General features: G+C 45.7%; 1 protein-coding gene across 1 annotated transcript in view; it reads left to right on the top strand.

The window, feature by feature from the left end:
* The window catches only part of HTR3A (5-hydroxytryptamine receptor 3A), a 114,668-nt gene extending 92,455 nt beyond the window's left edge, over positions 1 to 22,213 (top strand). The window contains exons 6-9 of the mRNA XM_078683971.1: positions 1,157 to 1,314; positions 12,409 to 12,619; positions 15,245 to 15,478; positions 21,918 to 22,213. Of these exons, the coding sequence (XP_078540097.1) occupies positions 1,157 to 1,314; positions 12,409 to 12,619; positions 15,245 to 15,478; positions 21,918 to 22,213 (899 nt within the window). The remainder of the gene's footprint in view (positions 1 to 1,156; positions 1,315 to 12,408; positions 12,620 to 15,244; positions 15,479 to 21,917) is intronic.
* The last annotated feature ends 1,046 nt before the right edge of the window (positions 22,214 to 23,259 follow it).

Here is a 23,259-nt window from a genome sequence, read left to right as displayed (position 1 = left end):
ATGATGGTGTAGTTGGTTTCTGGCAAACTCTTAAATTGTATATGGTTGTCTATGACAGTCTGCAATATGGGTTGTAGGCGGTTTTGTAAAGGATATGCTGTCTAGATGGTGCTGTAAGGTGAAGGGTGTAGGTGATGGAGCGAGAAAGTGCTTGTGCAAGGTGGATACAAATGCTGTAGATTTTTGGCGAAAGTGGTGTTTAAATTTATATAAGGTTTGAGGATGGTGGAAAAGTTTGGGGAGTAGTTGGCAGAGTGCAAACAGTGGCCTGTATGGAGCGTGTGTGGCTGTGTAGGGCATACACTATGGTGGAAGTGGTTGGCACAGTATAAGAAGTATTGCTTTCAGACAGTGGTATTAGGTGCAGTGTACACATGTAAGATATTGATATAGGTATATACTCTAGGTAACAGTGTGGGTGTTAGGTGGTAGCGACTTTGTATTACAACCCTATTAACAGATGCCTCCCAGATGGAGGAAGGTCTTTTAGCTGTCAATGAGGTATACTTTGAAATTCTCTTCACCTAGTCATTCCTTATACTTACATTTTCTCAGCATCCAAGAGGAACAAAAACATGATTTTGACTTCTAGGTGTATTTTTACTGACCCTGTACCCGTTGATATTCTGTGGTGTTTTCTCTATCTTATCCCCTCACGTATAACTTAAAATGGCGTGGAACAATATAAGTCGTATTAATAAACATGCGGACACATAAATAGAAATCGCTGCTGTGTGTTTTTAACGCAAGCTGTCTGCCTGCTCTCTCCTGCATTGGCTAGAGGAGTGGGCAATAAACAGCCTCGCCCATCAAGGGCAATCTCGCATGGCCTTTTAACTATTGTACTCCATAACAGACCCCACTGTTGTTTTTTTCGTATTGCAAGAGCTGGGCTTGCACTTCCATTAGGCAAGGTAGGGCAGTGCTTCTCGTAAGAGACTTTGTGGTGGCGTCAAATTACAAGAAAAGGACAGTAAAATTGACTTTTTAGTGTATGAGCTGCAGACATACTGCTAATTTGCCAAATATGTAGACAATCCCAAAACTATTTCCATCTTCAAATCGGTCATATTTTGGAGAAGTTCAATGACTAGGATTTAATATCATGATTTAATATTTTTGCATTGCATTATCTTTTGTGTTTCCTCTGCTCTAGTTCAAGATATCAACATTATGTTAGTGAGAACAGCAGAAGAAGTGCAAAACGTCAGCGGCCTCTTCATGGACGCGGGCGAGTGGGAACTTCTCTCAGTCATTCCCCAGAATTCGACATTTGAGGAAAACAACGATACCTTCGCCGAGATGAAATTTTTTGTAAGTCCCAAGTGGTTCTAAGTATATTTGGAAAAGAGGTGGAGTCAGGGCTTTAAGTGGGCCGGGTCTTGCCGGTGATCCACTCCGGCAGTTCTTAAAAGCAGGTGCTGACACCGGTCCTTGTCGGGCTCTCCATTTTTACCCTGGGGGTAGGTTATATTTTTTTAGCTCTGCAATAGCAGCACCTGTCACTGCTTTTGATGTAACTTCAAAGTGACTTGTTTTTCAGTTGCATATAACGCAAACATGAGCACCAGTCACATTACACAAGGATGTTTTTTCACCTTTTTGAATTATAGGATGTCAGTCTCGAACCTGCTATCTCAGGTCGAAGGTCGGCTACTCTAGCCTTACTCCACAACCTCGCCTACAACAAATGAACCAATTTTAATATTATATAAAACAAAGTCATAGGTGTTGCTAATTTGTACGTGTAATGTTACTTGTTGTATTATATATCTGGATAAATGGACAGAAGCGGCAAAATACCATTTGGGCGGCGCACTAGGCTCAGCACAGATTTTTAGCATAAGTGTATTAAGCCACACCTTTAATTAGATTTGAAACTCCCCTAAGGGAGACCCCGCAGTTTTTTCAGCCCACTTAAAACCCTGGGTAGACTGTCTAACAGGACAGTGGGTCGTTGGTCTGAGCTTGCAGCCTTAAAAATGTTGTGTCAGCTGGTATCATGGGTATGATGGTCAAGAAGGCCAACGTTTAGAGGGCATCAACACTGACCGGTATGTCGCCAAATCACCTGTTTTTACCAAGGTTATGGCAAATGGATGAAGAACAACCATGGTGGGAGTTTGGTGTGGGTTTGTTTAAGGAGGTGTGTCCAACATAGATCCAAGAAGGCCAGATGTGTCAGATTTTCACTATACACATGTAAGATACATTTGAAAATAATTAATCTAAAGGAACCTTTAGATTAAATAGTCAGTGGTTATCCTGAAAGTATGACAGGGATCCGGTCCTCCTGGGCCTGTGCTGAACTCCTCTAATTTAAGCTCTCTCTTATTGTCCTTCAGACTCTTCGCTTCCTGATATGGGGTTGGCCGTATTTAGGGAAATGATGCGAGTTGTACTTGTTAATGATCAGGAAACAGGCGACACACATTTACCATAGTTTGCTCCGTTTACTTTGTATTCTAATATGCAAAGCTTTTTCAACATGTCATAATTCATCATCATTAAATTCCTTCATTTCGGTTTAACAATAAACAAAAAATGTACAAATATATAAATACAAAACATGTTAAAAAACATCTTAGGCCCAAGCATAAGACAACATCATGATTTATATGTCGAAAAAACACAAAGGTTAATGGACAACATCCTGATAAAAAAGTAACTAACAATCCCAGGACAATCGTAATCTGACCGCCCCCTGAAAGAATCAAGCAACAGAGAAGCACATGTTTCCTAACAACAACATCTTCAAAAATAAAAAATCTGGCCTGCTTGGCTTAAAATTCTCACCTCTAAGCAGAGGAACGATAAATCTAGTCTACCTTGTGGCCATAAAACCCACAAAAGAAAAGAAAATGAAGTGTATGCTGAGTTGAGAGGGAATCACACCCACGGGGCGGGCAAACTATTACCTCTACGTCCCTCGTCCTCGACCCAGTCATCACTCATGAGGTATTCCTCACGACAGGAAACAAAACAGGAAACGCTTTTAGGCTCCACCCCCCCCCTCCTGCCAGGTGCTATATCACTACCAACCACCAGAAGCACATCCTGTTTTGTTTCCTGTCGGTGGTTTACTTGGTGGGAGACGCTGGGGTGGGTGCCGGGCACTTACCTCCATCTTTTGTCCTGTGGTTCCTCCTCTGCTGGGCTCTGGGAGGCTCCCATGGACCTTCGTGGGATTCTTTGGAGTTGGGCTGCTGGGCTTCCCTTTCTCCTCCTTGGATTGGTTGACCTGGGCTGCTGGGCTTCCCTGGTCTTCCTGCTTCTCCTTCGTTTGTTTCTTCTGGCTACCTGGTAGGGGTGGGGTGCGCTGGTCTGCCTCTGCGGCCCCTCCTCGGGGTGTTCTTTCCCCCCTGACCCCTCCCTCCGGGCCTCTCTGTGGTTGTGGGGGCCCGGGGGTGTTTTCTTTCCTGTGGGGGGCTTGGTTATGAGCGCTGTTTCTGTGCGCGCTCTTTTCCGCCCCCCCCCCCGTTCTGTTCATCTGTGCGGTGGGGGCGAGGAGCGTTTGGTGCTCGTTGTGTCCCTGGTGGCCCCCGGTTCAGTCCCCGGCATTTCCCGGAGGTTTTCAGGGACGGCGCTGGTTTCCTGGGGCCGGGCGTCCTTGTTGTTGGTTTGCCCGGCCTCCTCTCGCGATGCGTGGTTCACGCATGCGCGGTGGCGCACTCCATGCCTGACCTTGCAATGGCCGGTCGCCCGGGTGAGCTCCGGGCGCTCCGGTGTTCCGGATGGGTTTTGGTACCCCGTCACGGGTCCTGGGCGTTTTCGGCGCCCCTGCTTCCCGCTTCAGTCATGGACCTTCCGTTTTGGATGACGGTCAGTTGTGCTTCGTTTTGGCGCGCGGCTGCAAATTTTGTATTTCTATCCCTCCCTCTTCTCCGGCCTGGCCTGTTGGTTGGTGGGGAGGTGGGACCTTGCCTCCCGATCGGTGTGTTGGGCCTATCCCGGTCCTCCCTGTGGGGGGTTAATTGGGGTGTGCCCATTTCATTTATATGTGCCTCTGGGGGGGGGGTTGTGTTCTTGTGGTGTTTCCTTTGTTCCTGTTTTGTGCTTTGGTTGTTTCATCATGGGCAAACACCATCGCAAGAGGAAGCATTCCTCTCCTGTGCCTCCCTCTTCCTCGGATTCCGGTGGGGACTCCTCTCCTCCTCCTGTGAAGCGTGCCAAGGGGGATGATGATGATAGGATTAAGCGCCTTATCATGGAGACACTTTCTGATATTAGGGCGTTCAAGAAAGGTGCTGCTGGTCTTTCTGGTTCTGCTGCGCTTTACTCTGATATTTCGTCCTCTTCTGGGTCTGATGAGTCTTCTTCGGCTGCGGTTGAGCTTCAGGGCAAATACATTTCCAGGGATCTCTTGCCTGACGTCCTTTCCCATGTGCGTGTTAACATGGGGTTTCCTGATGTTTCTACGCCCAGTGTTTCTCAGTTTAGGAAGCCTGTTGCCTCTTCCTTGCCGATACATCCCTTTGTCTCTGCTGTCCTGCTGAATGAGTGGAAGGACCCTGATCATATTCCCATGCCCAGGTTTATGTCCAAGCTTTATCCCTTGCTGGATATGGCGGAGCATTTGCCTGATTCCGTTCCTGTGGACTCTGTTGTGGCCAGTCTTGTGGGACGTCCTTCTATGGCGGATGATAACATTCTGAAGGATGGTGTGGACAAGAAGGTGGATTCTGCACTGAAGAAGTCTTATGCTGCCTCTCACCTGGCGATTCGTTCTGGCGTTTATGGGGCGTATGTTGCCCAGTCTCTGCTGACTGATTTCAAGTCCCTGTTTTCATCTATGCAGGAGGGTACCAGTTGTCCGGAATTGCTGGAGTCTATGGAGCGCCAGGCGGAATTCCTGTCGGACATTGCCTTTGATTCTGTGAGGGCTTCTGCTATGTCCTGTGGTTCCTCTGTGGCTGCCCGTCATAACCTGTTGCTGAGAGATTGGAAGACGGATGCGGCCCAGCGTTCCATGGCTTTGCGGTTGCCTTTCACTGGTGCCCGTCTCTTTGGTGACTCGCTGGAGGAGAAACTGCACAAGGTCTTCAAGGAACGCAAGCATTCTTTGTCCTTTCGTGATCCTCAGCCCCGTAGGGGTTCCTCCTTCTCTGGTGCCAGGTCTTTCCGCCAGCCTTCCAGGTTTCAACAGTCTTCGTTTCAGAGTCAGCGGGGCGCTGGCCGGTCTTTTCCCCGGAAGTTTCAGAAGAAGTCCCAGCGTGGTGCCGGGTCTGGTCCCCAGCGTTCCTGACTATGCCAACCTGGGGGACGTTCTTGCTGGTGGTCTGCCTCTGGTTGGTGGGAGGCTTCGCCAGTTCCTTCCTGCTTGGCGCCGGACGACCTCGGACAGATGGGTGCTGGATGTCTTGTCCAAGGGCTACCGGATCGAGTTCTTGTCCCCTCCTCCCCCCTCCGGGGTGGTGGGGACCCCTTCTCCTCGGGATGCCTCCCGCCGTCTGGCCTTGTCGGACGGGGTTCGTTCTTTGGTCGGCAAGCTTGCGGTTGTTCCTGTCCCTCTGGTGGAGAGGGGGTTGGGTGTCTACTCCATCATCTTTGTGGTGCCGAAGATCACGGGGGCTTTCGGGTGGTCATCAACCTCCGGGGTCTGAACTTGTTCGTCAGGAAGATCCCGTTCAAGATGGAGACTCTCCAGAAGGTTATCCCGCTGATCCAGTCCGGTTGGGTGTTCTCCACTCTGGACCTCCAGGATGCGTACCTGCACGTCCCGGTGGCTGTGAGGGATCAGCGTTTCCTGCGCTTCTGCCTGGAGGGCCGGCACTGGCAGTTCTGCGTCCTTCCCTTTGGTCTTCGGTCCGCCCCCGGGTGTTCACCAAGGTGGTGGCTCCCTTGGTGGCCCATCTCCATCTCCTGGGGGTGTCGGTGTTCCCGTACCTAGACGACTGGATGGTTCAGGCTCCGTCCCTGGAGGTCATGTCTCGCCACCTTCTCTTGACCATGTCTACGCTCAGGGACCACGGGTTCTTAATCAACTTGCCGAAGTGCCACCTGGAGCCTGCCACTCGGAGGACCTTCATCGGTGCTGTGTTCGATTCCGTGTTGGGCAAAGTGTTCCTGCCGGAGGCCCAGTTCACCGCCTCCAGTCTTTGCTGAGGAAGTTGTTGGCACTGCCCTCGGCTCCCCTCCTTCAGTGGCTGGAGGTTCAGGGCCACATGGCTGCTTCTGTCTTCACCGTGCCCTGGGCCAGGGTTCATCTACGCCCTCTGCTGTGGCATGTGCAGCGGTGGGTCCCCTTTCCTGTCCTGGATTATGCGGTTCCTGTGCCTGTGACTCTGGACGTTGTGTCTGCTCTTCAATGGTGGCTGGATCCTTGCCACCTTTCCGTGGGGATGTTGTTCCGTCTGCCTCCTCCTCTGGTTGTGACCACGGATGCCAGCGCTTCCGGCTGGGGGGCGACTCTGGACCATTGGGCTGTGCAGGCTCGTTGGCTCCCGTCGGAGTCTCGCAGGTCGTCCAACTGGAGGGAGTTGTCTGCGGTGGAGAGGGCGCTCCGCTTTTTCCATCTTCATCTGAGGGGTTGCCATGTCCTGGTGAGATCGGACAACACGGTGTCTGTGGCCTACGTCAATCACCAGGGCGGGACCCGCAGTTCTTCCCTGAACCTGGTGGCCGGCTCCATTTCGGACTGGGCGGAGGAAAATCTTCTGGCCCTGTCTGCTCAGCATATTCGGGGTGTGGACAACGTGGTGGCGGACTCTTTGAGCCGGAGGTTTCCTTCGTCTCTGTCCCTGTGCTTGGCCCCCCGGACTTTTCGCTTGCTTTGCCTGAGGTTTGGGACTCCTTGTCTGGACTTGTTCGCCTCCCGGTCCAATGCCCTGGTTCCCCTGTTCTGCTCGAGGTCTCCGGAGGTGGGCGCCTGGTGAGTGGATGCCTTGTCTCTCCGGTGGCCTCCTTGGCTTCTTTATGCCTTTCCTCCCTTTCCTCTGATTCCTGCGTTCTTGCTGAAGGTTCAGCGGGAGGGGGCTCAGGTTGTGGCTGTTCTTCCACACTGGCCGAGGAGGTCCTGGTTTCCTCTGCTGCTGGGCCTAGCGGTGGGCCCCCCTTGGCTTCTGCCCCGCTACCCCTCTCCTCTGAGGTCCCCGTCCCTTCTTCTGGTTCCCCTCTCCTTGGCGGTCTGGAGGTTGAACGGTTGTCTCTTGGGGTCCGTGGTCTGCCCGACCACATCATTTCTGTGATGCAGGCCTCTCGTAGGCCGTCTACTTTGTCTTCTTACTCGAAGCACTGGTCTTCTTTCTCAGGGTGGTGTTCCTCTTCTGGTTTGTCTCCTACCTCTTGCCCTGTATCTTCTATCCTTCCGTTTTTTCTGGATGGTTTTCAGAAGCATTTTGCTGTGTCTACCCTGCGTGGTCAGTGGGCTGCCATCCGGGCCTTCCAGGACCCGGATTCTTTTCTTGCTTCTGATGGCCTTTTGGTTTCTCGGCTGTTTTGTAGTTTTTCTCTTTCTTCCCCTTCTGTTTGTTCTCTGGTTCCGTCGTTGGGATCTCTCTTTGGTGTTGGGTGTTTTGCAGTCTTCCCCCTTTGAGCCTTTGTAGACTGTGGACCTTAAGTTTCTGTCCTACAAGGTGGCCTTTCTGGTGGCCATCACTTCTGCGAGGCGGTTGGGGGAACTTACGGCCTTGCGTTGTTCCCCCCGTTTTTGCGTTTTCTGGATGACGCTGTTGTGCTCTCTTTGGATCCTGGTTTTGTCCCCAAGGTCCGCTCCCGTTTCCATTCCTCTCAGGAGTTGGTTCTTCCTTCTTTGTGCCCTTCTCCTTCTTCTCCTTCTGAGCTGTTGCTTCATTCTTTGGACCTGAAGCGTGCCTTGTCTATTTATGTGGCTCGTTCTGGGGATTTTCGCTCTTCTGACTCTCTCTTTGTCACCTTTGGTTTGGCTGGTAAGGGTAAGGCTGCTTCCAGGCTCACCTTGGGTCGTTGGATTAAGGCTGTCATCACTCTTGCCTATCGTGGTGCTGCTTTGCCTTGTCCAGCGGGGGTTCAGGCGCGTTCCACTCGGGGCGTGTCTGCCTCCTGGGCTGCTTACCATGGTGTGTCTCTTGATGAGATTTGTCGTGCTGGGACCTGGGCCTCTGAGTCCACGTTTGTGAGGCACTACAGGTTGAATTGTGCCCTGTCTGACCGGACCAATTTTGGTCGTGGGGTGTTGCAAGCTGTGGGGGTTCCCCCTCCACTCTGAGTTCTGTTTGTGTATTAAACTTTTTCTCTTGCTGCACTCCTTTGTGTCTGGTCTGTGTTTGCTGTCTTTGGGTTGCCAAAGGCCTGTTTGGGCGTTGCTTTGGTATGCCTCATGAGTGATGACTGGGTCGAGGACGAGGGACGTAGAGGTAATGCTATGATTACGTATGGTAATCCCCATTACTCCTAGTCCTACTCGTCCTCGACCCAGTCATACTTCCCACCCTCCCTCCCTGTCCAGGCCTTTGTTGCTTGGTGTGTCAGGATGTGCTTCTGGTGGTTGGTAGTGATATAGCACCTGGCAGGAGGGGGGTGGAGCCTAAAAGCGTTTCCTGTTTTGTTTCCTGTCGTGTGGAATACCTCATGAGTGATGACTGGGTCGAGGACGAGTAGGACTAAGAGTAATGGGGATTACCATACGTAATCATAGCATTAGCCTGATTCCAACCTCTCTGTACTGCAAGCAGATAATGGGCCATATTTAATCTGAATCTTTTTATAAGGCAACGATGATTAGACCATTTCGTACAGACAAATATGGCTCCATTATTAAATAGTTATTGTAATAGTTTGCGGGATAAAACCCTGTGTTGTAAAAGATTTTGCGGTGCAAAAACTGGGGGGTAATGGCACTGCTGAGTAACGCATGTGAGGTAAAGGATGTTTCCCCTCCTAAATACATGATGTAATCAGGTTTTTACTGAATGTCTCAAGAACGATCTTAGACCACTTGATCCTAGCCATGTTCTCTGTGAGTTAAAATGTCATTAGCTCTTGGCCCGATATTTGCTCCGACATGTGCCATGCGCACCACGGGGAACCCTCAATGGATTTATTGGACATGTGGTACATAAAATGCTGGTCCTGTCTCCTAAAGTACTGGTGCAGATTGGGTTGTGTGATCCTAGGTCCAAGACCCTGCGTGCAAAGAAAGGGTGGTGCTCCATGTGGAACCCGCAATGAATTTATGGGGCCACGCAGAGCTCACAATGCTGTCCCGCCTCCTGAAGTGCTGATGCAGACTGGGCTTTGTGGTCCAAGCCCTCGATGTGCAGAGAAAGATTTGTGTGACGCATGGAGCACACAATGAATTTATAGAGTCACGCAGTGCTCACAATGCTGACCTCTCCTCCTAAAGTGCTGGCTCAGGCTGGGCCTTGTGATCCTAGGTCCAATCTCCTGGCGTGTCGAAGAAAGGGTGGTGCACCTCATGGAGCCTGCAATTAACTTAAGCGGCTGCATGGTGCCCACATTGTTGGCCGACCTCCTAAAGTACTGGTGCAGACTGGACTTTGTGGTCCAAGGTTGAAGCCCCAGGCATGCAAAGAAAGTGTCCAGTGCCCGCAGTAAATTGATGGAGCTGCACAGTGCTCACAAGAATATAGCATGTTACTATGCATGCTATCACATCGTATTCCTTTACAACGCGGTTGTTACAATGACCGCTATGTTAGAACGCGATACCTTTACAATGCAAGTCATTAGATCGACTTGCTGTAGGGGGCGAGCTGGACTTAGGAATAGTATAATTTACTATTCCAACTCCAGCCTGCGCAACAGTAGGGAAGGTGTTGGAATAGTAAATTATACTATTCCTTATGTTAGAGCGCCCCCTACAGCAAGTCGATCTAATGACTTACGTTGTAAAGACATTGTGTTCTAACAACGCGGTCGTTGTAATGACCATGTTGTAAAGGAACTGCGATGTGATGACTGCGTTGTTAACGCTGTCGCCCACTCACAATGCTGGCCCCGCCTCCTAAAGAGTTGGTGCGGACTGGGCTTTGTTGTCCAAGGTCCAATCCCCTGGTGTGCCAGGAAAGTGTCACAATTAATTATTTTCCTCTAGGAAGGTTTTCTATGTCAAATATCCAAATTTTTTACACCACAAAAAATACACAGAAAAACGTCAATATGTACAGAACATTATCCAAACATGCCTGTGACGTATGAATGCTTGGTTCCCTTTAGGCACATCTGACCATTTCACAACAAACTTATTCAGCCTTGATGAAGATCTTGCGGAAACACAGTCCCCATGGAGAGCGAAACGCATTGGTAGTTTATAGGCGCTTCACATCAGATGGATAAAAACAATACACTTAACATAAGGACGAATCCACCTTCCCTTTTGGTAGTCAGGAATAAGACTAAAAGGTGGAACTGAAAGAAACTGGATATATATACCTGAACAATTTTTTTAGAGCATGGGAAATCACTCTGTGTTAAATGTACACACAGTATTGTTATTATATGTGTTGCGAGTTTTAAAAGAGAAGTGCAGAATGTCTTGTGAAACACATACATTATGTCACTGTATGTTCTGTACATATTGATGTTTTTCTGTTTACTTTTTGGTGGTATCACATTTTTGGCTTGAATATTTGACAATGCACACCTTCCTAAAATAAAGTAATGAATCATGGCATGTGGAAAAAGGCCTGAATGTTACAATACAAAATAAAAACAGTCTCAATGTTGAATGAGGGTCACCTATTTTCTTATCAGGCTCTTTGCTTCAGTCACTGCCCTACAATGCTTCCTGCTTTTTTCACATTTCCATCCAACCCTCTGAAATAAGGTTTAAAGTATATATTGACTTACAGTCTTTGCCTTAAAAGCGGTAGTTGTGTATGGCTGGCCAGGGTTGGATTGGGATTGAAAATCGGCCCGGGCACGCAAAAAAAAAAAGTGGCCCACATTTGCATATTGCGTTGCCGCAAAACACTGCTTCAGCGAAATTTTATTAAAAAGGTGTGGGGAAAGCGTAAAAAAAATGCAGGGATTAGTTAACACTGGTTAAACACACCTGAAGACAAATGAGCCCACTTTTGCTCAGGTCCCCTACCCCCGCTCAATATGCATACGTTAATGGGCCGGCCCAGCGAAACAAAAGGAGTGACACCGCTGCCCCTTGGTAAAAAGGAGGTAATGGATGCCCATTTACCTCCCGAAAGGCCACTCAGACTCCCACTGGGCCGTTGGTGGCCTGGAACAACTCAGAAACTGCCCAAATCGGCCCCCAGGCTGCTCAAAAAAGCAGCCCACAGCTGGAGCTCGGACACCGGCCCCTCTGGCATTGCCCGAGTGCCCTCATTACCAATCCGACGCTGTGGCTGGCCATGTTCATGTGCGTCTTTTACCTGTGTGTTATCGTATTGACAGATGCTGTTTGATTCTGTTATGGCCTTTGCGCAATCCATCACAGTCCCAAACATTATATTCAGTGGTGCCAATTTTCGGTTGGACATAGCTTACACTTCTACCCACTCCCATCCAATTTTCAAATACATCACAGAAATGACCAGCAGCAGGACATTCCCTCGCTCTCTAACTTCTCTGGTGAACCTTTACTTACTTATGTACACTTACCTTCATAATATTTTGGTAGTCGCTTTTCTAGTTTTGTAACATGATATTTGAAAGTCATATTTCGGGTATTGACCCATCTGTGAGTGCTTGTCTTCGTCCATATTTCATACAGTTTGGATTGCCCCTACTAACATAGAGTACCGGTGACATCAGTTGATTTACAAAATTGTAAGACCTCAGTTACGAGGCCCCTCATAATTTTAATGGTTCCAGTAACAAGAATTACTGGTCTTGCTAGTAATTTCCTGAAACAACTCCATGATGCTGAAGACTGAGGCGTTGGGCCAAGAATGACCAATTTCTATGTAATTCCTCATTTTTAAGGGGGGCCTTGGGGTTTCACTGTAATCCCTTTTTCTTCACCCCTCCCCAGAGTTACTGTGCCTCTGGTATCAATTAAATGGGGGAATTTTACAATACCAGGTTTCGCAACGGGTACCTTTATAATGAAGCCCATAGTGAACTAAAATGATTCGTTCATAGGATCACACATATCTATCTATCTATCTATCTATCTATCTATCTATCTATCTATCTATCTATCTATCTATCTATCTATCTATCTATCTATCTATCTATCTATCTATATATATATATATATATATATATATATATATATATATATATATATATAGACAAATGCAAGGAACTGGATTAGACTGAACATGGCTAGTCCTGCTTGACTTTCAGAAGTGCTACCCTGTCAGACACTGAGTAAATCTCTCCATTCTATTGACCTGCCCGCCATATTTTGTTGCCAGAAGTACCTGGGTTGACCATGAAAGATTGTTGCTAAAAGTCCACTGTGTCCTGCTGCTTCCTCACTTTTCTTAAACACTTTTTCCCTCACAGATCATCATCAAGAGACGGCCACTTTTCTATGTAGTGAACCTCCTTCTTCCCAGTATGTTCCTTATGTTCATGGATATCATGGGTTTCTACCTCCCTCCGGACAGTGGTGAACGTGTTTCCTTTAAAATTACCCTCCTCCTTGGCTACTCTGTCTTCTTGATCATTGTGTCCGACACTTTGCCTGTGACTGCCAATGGGACGCCGCTAATTGGTTAGTAATGTAAAGCTCATACATTGTTATGCTCATTCTGATGTGGTTTTAAGTGTGTCTTGCACACTCTCAAGGATTTGGTTGAAGAGGTGGTGATAAGTAGACAGGCCTGAACATGGTGAAAATTGAGGTAATGAGAGGAACTATGTAGGTGGGCATCCTCATTGCATCAGAGAAAAATCTGAACAGTCTGTACATCATCAACATTTCTCCAACCTCACTCCTATTTAGCCACACTCTTAATACCCAAGCAATGACCCCCCTCCAAACAGTCATCAAAATCAGGTGTATGTCACAATACGGTGGCCAAATTGTCGATCTGCAAAAACATTGACTAGAGTTTTGTACTCCTCTATATCATTAAAGTAAGAATATGAAGAGAAGTATAGATTTACTTTTTCTAACTGTAATTATACTCTTGAACATAGCCGATATTATGAAGTTGATATTGTTGCAGGTAAATAATGTCCATGACAATATTATGCCCACTCCAACTCAAAATACCATTTTACTATTTTGTTCCCAACCTATAATTCATTGTGTCTACATGTGTTTTGTAATTTGAACCTTTGTAATAAGTTGGTGGAAAGTGAAACCGAAGATGTCAGTCGAAATATCTCCGATCGACATCAAAATGAGGCCCTAAATGTCTTATCAGATAAATTACAAAGGGGCTGATTATAAGTTGAGGTGTTATTTATCTCTCCTGATACATAACAATACCACAGGTACTTTATTTATTGGGTGCGATAAATAACATCAGTTATGAATTTATGGAAATAACATGCGGATTTTAGTGTTTAACCCCTTCCGTGCTCCCCAGTGCTGCTGACGGCCAACGGCCGACGCAGCCCCGCCCACTCATCAGAACACCCGCACAGCGGCGGAATTGCCGCCGCAGTTAAGGCGTTAACACACCAAAATCTGCATTATACAGTAATTACCATATGTTTACCCTGTTACATTTCTACAGGTTTGACTGGCGGAAATGTAATGAATGTTGGTTTAATAAATGCAACCGGTAATTATCAGATCCGTTAAATGAAACCAAACTTGGAAATCCGTCCCGTGCGTAAACAGGAGTTTACGCATGGGACGGAATTTAATGAGCCAATCATAATTAGACCAAATGCTAGTTTTGGCAACTTTGTAACTAACATTTTAAAAAAAGTCCCAGTCTTTAAAAAGTTAGTAAATTATTGGAAAAAAAAATGTTAAAACTCTTGCAAAAATATGTTGTGTGCAAAAAATGTCAGCACAAATAACTTTCTTGCAGAAGGATTCCCTTACAGAATATTTCTCAATAGGAATTTGCACCCACAAACTCTAGTGCACCATGAGGTACTGATTCAGAAAAGGGGGTGGTGATGGACAGAGCATCTGAATTAAGCAGAACACTCATACCCAGTCAAAAGATCAGGGCTTGATCCATCACCGTTTTTTAGCTCACTGCACCATCCCAGTTCAGAACCTGGCTACATGCAAATTAGTCTGTCCCTGGCCCAGTGCATCATGGGAACAGGGCAGACCAAACTACCCAGCCAATTCTTTACTGGAAAGGAAACAAGCTTCCGGGGACCGGTTTCTGGCATTGCAGCCGTCTTCGGCCCGGCTTGCTTGAATCCTGATGGTGATGGATCAAGCCCTGATCTTTGGACTGGGTAGGAGTGTTCTGCTTAATTCAGATACTCTGTCCATCACCACCCCCCTTTTTGAATCGTTTTGGCCACCACAAGTGTGGAAGGGTATGCTCAGATGTGAGTACCTTGCTCACTGCACCATCAGGATGTAATGCCAGAAACCGGTCCCCGGAAGCTTGTTTCCTTTCCAGTAAAGAATTGGCTTGGTAGTTTGGTCTGCCCTGTTCCCATGATGCACTGGGCCAGGGTCAGACTAATTTGCATGTAGCCAGGTTCTGAACTGGGATGGTGCAGTGAGCTAAAAAACGGTGATGGATCAAGCCCTGATCTTTGGACTGGGTAGGAGTGTTCTGCTTAATTCAGATACTCTGTCCATCACCACCCCTCTTTTTGAACCATGAGGTACTGAGCACACTCATCTGGAGCACAAGTGACATCACCAATATAATTCCACAAACAAATTCGAAGATTTGTCAGCTGATGTCTGCCCTTTCCTATCAGATGTGAAATTACCCTTGGGCAATTCCAGTTTGTTTAGGTCCAGCCAGGATTGTTTTTTCCAATCACAGTGAATTTATTAATTCAATTAGGAAAATGTAGGCTCTAATTCAGAATTAACTGACAGTATAAAATAGACCATGAATAAAAGATGTATGACTCTAAGGCTTGTAATTCTCTTTTACTTTATGATGGAAAGAAAAAGGGGCGTGGTATGAGATTATTAGAGCCAAAATATTGTGCTAAATATTGTTTACAAAAATACTGCACCAGTGGAGTTAATGAAAGAAAATCTATACACAATGGAGTTTTATTTGTATAAGCAATATTTAGAACACAATGTTTCTCTAAGAGCATAATTTTACAGACCATATACTGCATTGAATTGGAAAACTGAAGCCTGACATTGTTAAGCATTGCAGCGCATGAACTGTTTGAGTTTATCCTGGTGCTATATGGCTAAACTCTGAATTTTCTTTCTCCTCAGGTGTATACTTTGCTGTGTGTATGGCCCTGCTCGTCCTAAGCTTGACTGAAACCATTCTTATTGTGAGGCTGGTCCACAAGCAGGACCTGCAACCACCCGTTCCTGAGTGGGTGAAACATCTGGTCTTAGACAAACTTACATTATTTCTCTGTGTCCCAGACAAGCAAAGATTTACACCAGTTCGAACCCATAGCTCAGATGTTTCCAGACACAAGGAGAACAGCAACAACACAGGTAATTTAAAATGATCAACTTTGTGGGAAGGCAATATAGAACAGTCAACTTGAGGGAAACTGGAGAGCCATAAACTATAAGAGGAGGAAAAGAAGTTATATTATCTTAATGGTAAAGAAACGAGATCCTCAGACTGTTAGGGAAGGGATTCAAAAGCAGGGAAAGAGTTCCTGGAGCCTAAAGGGAGAACATAGAACAATGAACTTTTAGATAAGAGAATTAAAAACCATAACTGTTAAGAAATCGAAGTCAGAACCTAAGACTGTAAGGGGGATACATGGTAAACCAACATGGTTATGCTATGGGAAGAGTTAACAGTTAACCTTAAGGGAAGGGGAAAAAGAACCATTATCTGGGAAATAACTTGAGTGCCAAACATTTGTGGTCCTGGTAAGAAAAGAAAAAAATATAATTCGGAAGAAAAAGAAATTCAAGATCCTCAAGGTTAACGGGAAAGCAATGGAGAAACTCTAACAACTAGCCACTAGGTCAAAAAACCATTTTTTTTAGAAAAGAATTGCGACAAAATCCCAATGTTCGCGAATTTGCGGGTAAAAATAAGAAGAAAGCAAACAGACTCCTGTACTTGCTTTTTAATAGCACCTGAGTGGGCCAGGGCCCTAGGGCATATCATAAAAATAGGAAGGGGTGCATAGAGGACCCCTCCAAGGGCTTTTGAAAGCCCTGGGGATCGCCACCTCACTGGGGCATTGGTTTTCATGTATGCGGGGGTACCCACGTGGCATCCTCTGTGCCCCGTGGACCACCACCTCCCCGGGGCAAATGTTTACAGTCTGGGGACCGCCACCTCCCCGGGCACTTTACAATATGTATAGGGCGGGTCCACTGGGCTCACTAGTACCCACTGTGAATGCCACCTCCTCGGAGATAAACACCCAAATAGTGCCAGGGCCCTCAGGGCTCCCCCGCAGTAACTGGGACCACCACCACCTCCCCAGGGCTAAGTACTACGATGGAGAGGGGCTGTGCGGATCCATGGCTGGCCCTGGGGATCGCCATCCCCCAGGGCTGGCTCCTGCTACCTTCTGAGGTGCCAACCCTCAGGAGGTAGCTGTTTGCTTTTGTTTGTAGGGAGCTGACAGCTTCCACCAAGCAAAAGCAAAACATAACTCCGCTTTCTGCAAGCCGGAGCCGTGGAGTTTTCATCTTTTTCCCTGCACGCAAATATCTGTGCAGGGAAACATGAAAATATTGCTCTGACAGACAATTTGTTGCCTTTCAGTAACTCCCTGTCTGTGAGAGCAATGCTGGCTCCCCCAGGAGGCAGGGAACCAGCAGGGATCCAGAGGCCCTTGAGGCTACCCCTTTGTTCCCCAACAGAGGTCACTGGGTGAGGTGGGGCCCTGGGGGATGGGGTCCCTGGTGCCAAGATCAGCCTGGTGCGGGAGGCTGCGTAACCCCCCTCATAATGTAATGGCCGGGTCCAAGGGGATAGGGTCCCTGGGGCCAAAATCGACCTGCGGAGGGGAGCTGTGTCGCCCCCTCTCTTTATAAAAATAAATGTAAAAAGAAGGCTGGGCCCCAGGATATGGGGTCCACGGGCCAAAATCAGCCCATAGTGTTAGGGCAGGGCCCCATGGGATGGGTTTCTCTGGGCAGAAACCGGCTCGGGTGGGGGGCCGCTTGGCCCACCTCCCTTTTTTAAAATGTATATTGAAAAGGCTGGACCCCTGGGGAAGAAGTCCCCTTGGATGCTGATGGTCTTTGGGGGCCAAGAACCCCTTCTGTTACCTGCAGTAATTCCGAGCTCATGGGAAGCCCCGCTCCCTTTCTCCATCTCTCTGCAAACATGCCTTATGATGCACTACTTGTTGGGGGATGAAGTCCCCTTGGATGTTGAGAGTCCTTGAGTGCCAAGAACCCCTGATGTTACCGCCAGTAAGTCTCACCCAGTGGGATTGCTGAGAACTCATGGGAGGCCCTGCCCCCTTTCTCCACTAGTTAGGAAATAGAATTTAAAAAATCCTAGAAATTCACTGAAAAAAATAAAGGCTACATTGATGGTATAGTTAGAAAATAGAATTTAAAAAACTGTAGAAATTCACTGGAAAAAAACAAAGGTTAAATGAACGTTATAGTTAGGAAATAGATTTATAACAACCTTAGAAATTCACTGAAAAGAAACCGAAGGGGACAGGGATGTTGTAGTTGGGAAATGAAATTTAAAAAACCTTAGAAATTCACTTAAAAAATAAAGGTAACAGGAACGTTATAGTTAGCGTCAGATCTCAGTCATACAAAAACAGTGACATTTAGCAGTTATAGTTACCTAAGCTAACTATAACTTACACCCCCACAATGCACTGCTTATGACCTCACATATTACATCAATGATGACATGGTCAGTGACATCACTGATGATATCTCACATGACATCACTGATGACATCATCTGGTGACAGTAAGTGTTTTATAAAGGCTTCTGAAAATTAAAGATATATACTAAGCTACAGCATAAGTTAAATTACTCTTATTTCTGTACTAGTAATTAAAAACAGCAAAACTATGGGCTGGTGTCCGCTCTCCAATTTATTGGGAAAAGTTTAGAGTACATTGTATCTTGGCAAATCCTAACTGTGAGAAATTGGGTTGTTGTTTGAAGGGGAAAGTGACCCTTTTCAGCAACAATCACAATCCCTGTTAAGGTGAACCACAAAATTCACTAAATTAACCCGTGCTTAACCCTCTGGTAGCTAGGCACAAACGTAGTCAGGCTTAACTTAGAGGCAACATGTACAGTATTTATGCAGCACTCAAAGTATAATAAAGTGAAAACACTGCTGAAGAAAAATCTCACACTAATTTATAACACTAGGGTACATTTTGGAGGCACTTTGATAGTCCTGGGTTCATCAGTAGAACAGGGCTTGAACAGCAGAGCAGATCTCGTTGAGGGTTCAAGGCAGACTTCAGGCAGCAAAGCACTCCTTCCGGGTAGAGCAAAGCAGTTTTCTAAAGTATACAGAAGGCCACAGCAGCAAGAAATCCTCTGAGAGTCCTTCCGCAAGTCCAGAAAGAAAACTGAAGAATGGGTCTGAGGGTCTTATTTTTATACCTGATGCCTGCTTTGAAGTAGGAGAAGCTTCTAGAAGATTCCTTTTGAAGTGCTTGATGTTCCTGCTTCCCCTGCCCTGGTTTGAAGCTGGTTGCATGAGCAATGCAGTTATGACAAGCCCTTTGTGTGAAGGCAGAGCACACCCTATTCTGTTGCTAGTGGGATTGTTCCCAGCTCTGGCCCCTATTCTACCAGTTGATAGCCCAATCCAGCACACCTAATACTTATATTGTGTGGCTGTCTGGGAGGAATCAACAAAGTCCAACTTCCATTAATACCCAGTCATGTGACGTAGGATTGGCTGCAGGCACTAAATACCTAGAGCAGGAAAACACCAACTTTCTAAAAGTATCATTTTCAAATATGGAATTTTAAATGTAACTTTGTTATTAAAGAGGATTTTTGATTACAATTTCTCAGGCACCAAACATGAAATGTGCACCTGTTCCCTGTAAAACGCTAGCACTTACTAAATGCAATAAGGCAACCCAATGTTATCCTATTGGAGAGGTAGTTAATTAATTCATTAATTCATTAGGTAGGCCTCACAGGCTGCAATGGCAGGCACGGGACATGTTTTAAGTGGCTAAATAGGGGGGTGGCACAATAAGTGCTGACGGCCTACTAAAAGCATTTTATCTACAGGACCTGTGTAGATGGTATACCAATATGCCAATCAGGTACAAGACAATTTTACCATGTTTAGGGGCGAGAGCACATGCACTTTAGCACTGGTTAGCAGGGATAAAGGGCACAAAGCCATACGGTCAACAAAAATCAAATTCAGCAAAAAGTGGAGGGCAAAGACAAAAGATCTGTGGGAAGACCACCATAAGGGTGACAGGTCTAGCGCTAACAATTTTCTAAAACAGGCTCTACTGTCAAACCCTTAAATCTCTCAGCACAACTGTTAAACATGTACTTATAACTATTGGGATAAATGATCAGTATCTTATCCTATTCAGGCTTTCACATTTGTGTGGACAGCTCCCAGCTCTTTATTGGATTCCACAGAGACAGCTTATCTCCACGGGAACAAATCTGATAATGTCCATAACGTCATCTAATCATAGATTAACAAGTCCATCTTTGCCTGAAAGTGATGAAGACCACGTTACTCATGCTCAACACTTCCAGGGCCCATTAACAGATTATACTCTTCTTGCTCCTATCAGGCGTTTCCAAATCTCCGGGGAGTGCAATATATTCTTATCAAAATAGTTAATACCATTGGTCTCAGCACCTATAGAGAAAACCTGAAGACCTGGCTGTTCTTGAAGCCTCAACTGATTGATTAACCCATATTTATTTATCATTCTCCCATTTTCTGTTAGCCCAACTCGGCCCACCCTATTTGTCAGGTGCCGTGAGACTTTTTGGTGTATAGATTAGTTAATCATCAATCAGGATCCATGAGGACCTTCAGCGGTTCCAAGCTAAAGGTTGATTGTTAACGAAATGATAGAGTCCTCACACAGGCAGCGTGTGAATGGTAAGCACATATCAGATGGATTAAATCTGGATTGCCTTTTAGTTCAATATGAAGGAAACATTGACAGACTTTGTGGCCAATGCCCATACCAATTGTGGGGAGGGACAGAAGTGTTTTGAGACTGATAGTGCCAAATGCATCATGAAGAAGAACGAGTATGCATAGTTCCTCTGTGACAGGAATTTGTAAGGTGTCAGCCGTTATTTTATGGTGCCCATTTCTGTGCTGCATCTTGGAGGAAATTCGTGTTAGCAGTTTTAGACGAGGTAGTATTGGGCTTCTGAGCATGTAGCTGTAGGTTTGTGACTGGAATGCTAGCAGCGGGGTCTAATTGTAGCTTCTTCATGGATTCATGGGCTTCAGCATGTCTTTAGGATAGAGGGAAAATTGATGATAACCAATGATGCATAGCCTCTGTTGAGGATTGGTTTAAGTTAAGCCTGGAGGAAGATTGATGATGTTGGTTGGGGTTGTATTGTCACCATATGTGGTTTACTGTAGGGGAAAGATGTGCTGGGCAGAATTTCAGTAGTTAGGGCTGGAAGTTGTGCCATTTAGAAATGTTACAGTTTGTGATGTGTATTTTTGTTTATAGTGGCATTCATTTTAATACATTTTCTGTAGCACATCTGTAATAGATTGGAAGGTAAAACCTACTGTACATTGCTTTGAAGTAGATTATCTAAATCACACATTGATGAGCTGGTCTGAAGAGAGTTATGTTTTACTGTACTATTCTTCCATTCTCTTGCTATTATTGAATAGTAAGCATTTGAGCTTTAGCATACCCCTGGGAAACTTCGTGGCCCAATAGGTTTTTGAAAGTCATCTGATCAGGAATAAGCGGTCCAATCTTGGCATTATTCACAATGATATGTACTTTTCCTGACAGCTGTGCTGTATTCATCCACAAATTAGTAAATTGTAGTTCTTTTACAAGTAAAAAATCCTCAGAATATAGGTCCATATCCAGAAAGGTAAATTTGGTTGTAAACTTTATCTTTTTACATCTGCCTGAATTTCTCAATAGGGCTCTAGGCATGGGCAAGCCAATTTATGGGCAGAGCTCTCCTCCACGAGTGCAGAGATCTCTGCAGCACGATATCGTCAAAAGAATGACCATGTGAACAAACAAGAATGTTTGTTGATATTCCCAAACTACAATTTGACCCACTCCATCTTTGGAAATGTAAATGTAAATGTAAATGTAGTATACTTGTAAAGCGCACAGCTGCCCCAGCAACGGGGCGTCCCGGCGCTGTATAACTCTGGGGAAAATGGTAGAAGATTTACAGCAGCATAATGCTGAAGTTACTTTTCTTTCAGTGTGGGAAGGAGAACATATCAGACCCAAATTTGGTGGGGGTGTAGGGTAAGAGCTTTCTCTATGGGGAAAATATTCTCTTAGTAATTATTTTTTTAATAAATACAACGCACAAGGTAATTAATTCCCTCTGTATGGAGTTCTGTGCCACAGAGAACTTTGTACAGAAAGACCAGAAACAAAAAATTGGAATCTCTAGATTCCCAAGGTAATCTGCATAGAAACCTGTGTGAGGCACAGGTTCCCATGCTGTTTTCAGTAGGAAATAGTGAATACCGAAAACTAGCAAATCTGTACCCATATGTACAAGTTAATCTCCAAGTGCAGATTTACCTATTTTGTTTGTGAATAGGGCCCATAGGTTTTCAACAAGTCAAACTTTATTGGTTAGGCTTATTTCAGCCATGTTACTTACCTGTTCTTGGTCCTACCAAAGTTTCCCAGGTACTCAAGGTAATAACATGTAAAATGAAGCAGGGTACTTCTGCCTTATGGTATGTGCTGTAAGAATGCTTTCTATTCAAACCACTTGTGTTCTTGCCTTCCAGTGAAACTGTCGCACTACAGTTGCGAATCCACCAAGGATTATGAGAAGGCATTGGGCATGATGGTACCCCAGCAAGACGGAACTCTTCTGGTGAACAGCATCCTTCATGAGGTCATGTCCATCCGCCATTTCCTGGAGAAGCGGGATGAGTCCCGTGATATTGCCAAAGAATGGCTGCAGGTGGGATATGTGGTTGACCTGCTCCTATTCCGTATCTACCTGATGGCCCTGTCCACTTACAGCATCACACTCTGCATTATGTGGGCACTGTACAGTAATGGTGGCTCCATCATCTAGACACTAGACAGCTAAACATGCATTGAAAGCAGGTGGCATTTAATGCCGGTCTCTCAATAGACCGAGGCAAGGTGTCAAAGCAAAATGACGTAAAATTCAAAGAAAGGGACCGAAAAATAGGTGTTTTCATTACTGGATTGGGAGTGCTCCGTCAATAAAATATTAATTTGACTGGATTGGCAACCATATATGCACTGTTCCTGGGACCATTCAGTTGTGTTACGAGTGCCACCATCTTTTTCCTGATTTACCCGCTTGAGCTCATAGAAGATAAAGCCCAGCAGGATGACTGCTGTTACTGCACTTCCGATGAAAACATTATTCTTGGGTGAAAATTTCCATATGGGTCTTAATGTGTGGAATTACAGTAAAACCGTGATTCAGTGTTCTGTAATCCAACAATTTCAAAATTATGTCACTCTGTGAATGTGTAGAAGAACTTTCATTGGTTCACTAAATGTGCAGGCTTCCAGGATAGAAATCAAGATACCCGTTCTGCAGTAACATCACTAGACAGAATATTCTGCTGCCTGTGCACAGTGCAGAAGACATACATGGATTGGATCTGATTAGTTTTACCCAGCCCACCTCCAATTGTAGATTTAATAACCTAGACTTGGTAAAGAGACTATATTCAACAAGCAACAGGATGTTGGCGCAGATTTTCGAAGTTATTAATGTAGGAAAGTCCTAATTTTACTAAACCCACGAGGCCAAGTATTCTGCATTTCTTTCTTAACCACTTTATTTCAGTAGCAGCCAGAAAAAATAACATGTTGAACAAAAGAGGCAGACATACTACAAACCCCAGAAACCTGTGTTAGATCTACTTAATCGCCTAGTACGGGTAAATCATTAAGGTCCAATAAAGAGCAAAAGAGCACAGTCATTGGCAGTCCTTTCTCTTTGTTGAGGCTACCCCTCTATATACACTGATGAAGAAACGAGCAAATCAAAAAGAAAATATCAATCCCCACAGGAAGAAAAACTGACAAACACTCCGGGCCCGATTCACAAAAGTAATCTGAGACAAAATCCTAACTTTA

This window comes from Lissotriton helveticus, chromosome 3_1 (genome assembly GCF_964261635.1).
Source record: "Lissotriton helveticus chromosome 3_1, aLisHel1.1, whole genome shotgun sequence".
In the NCBI taxonomy this organism is placed as follows: Eukaryota; Metazoa; Chordata; class Amphibia; order Caudata; family Salamandridae; genus Lissotriton; species Lissotriton helveticus.
This window is presented reverse-complemented; position numbering and strand designations above follow the sequence as displayed.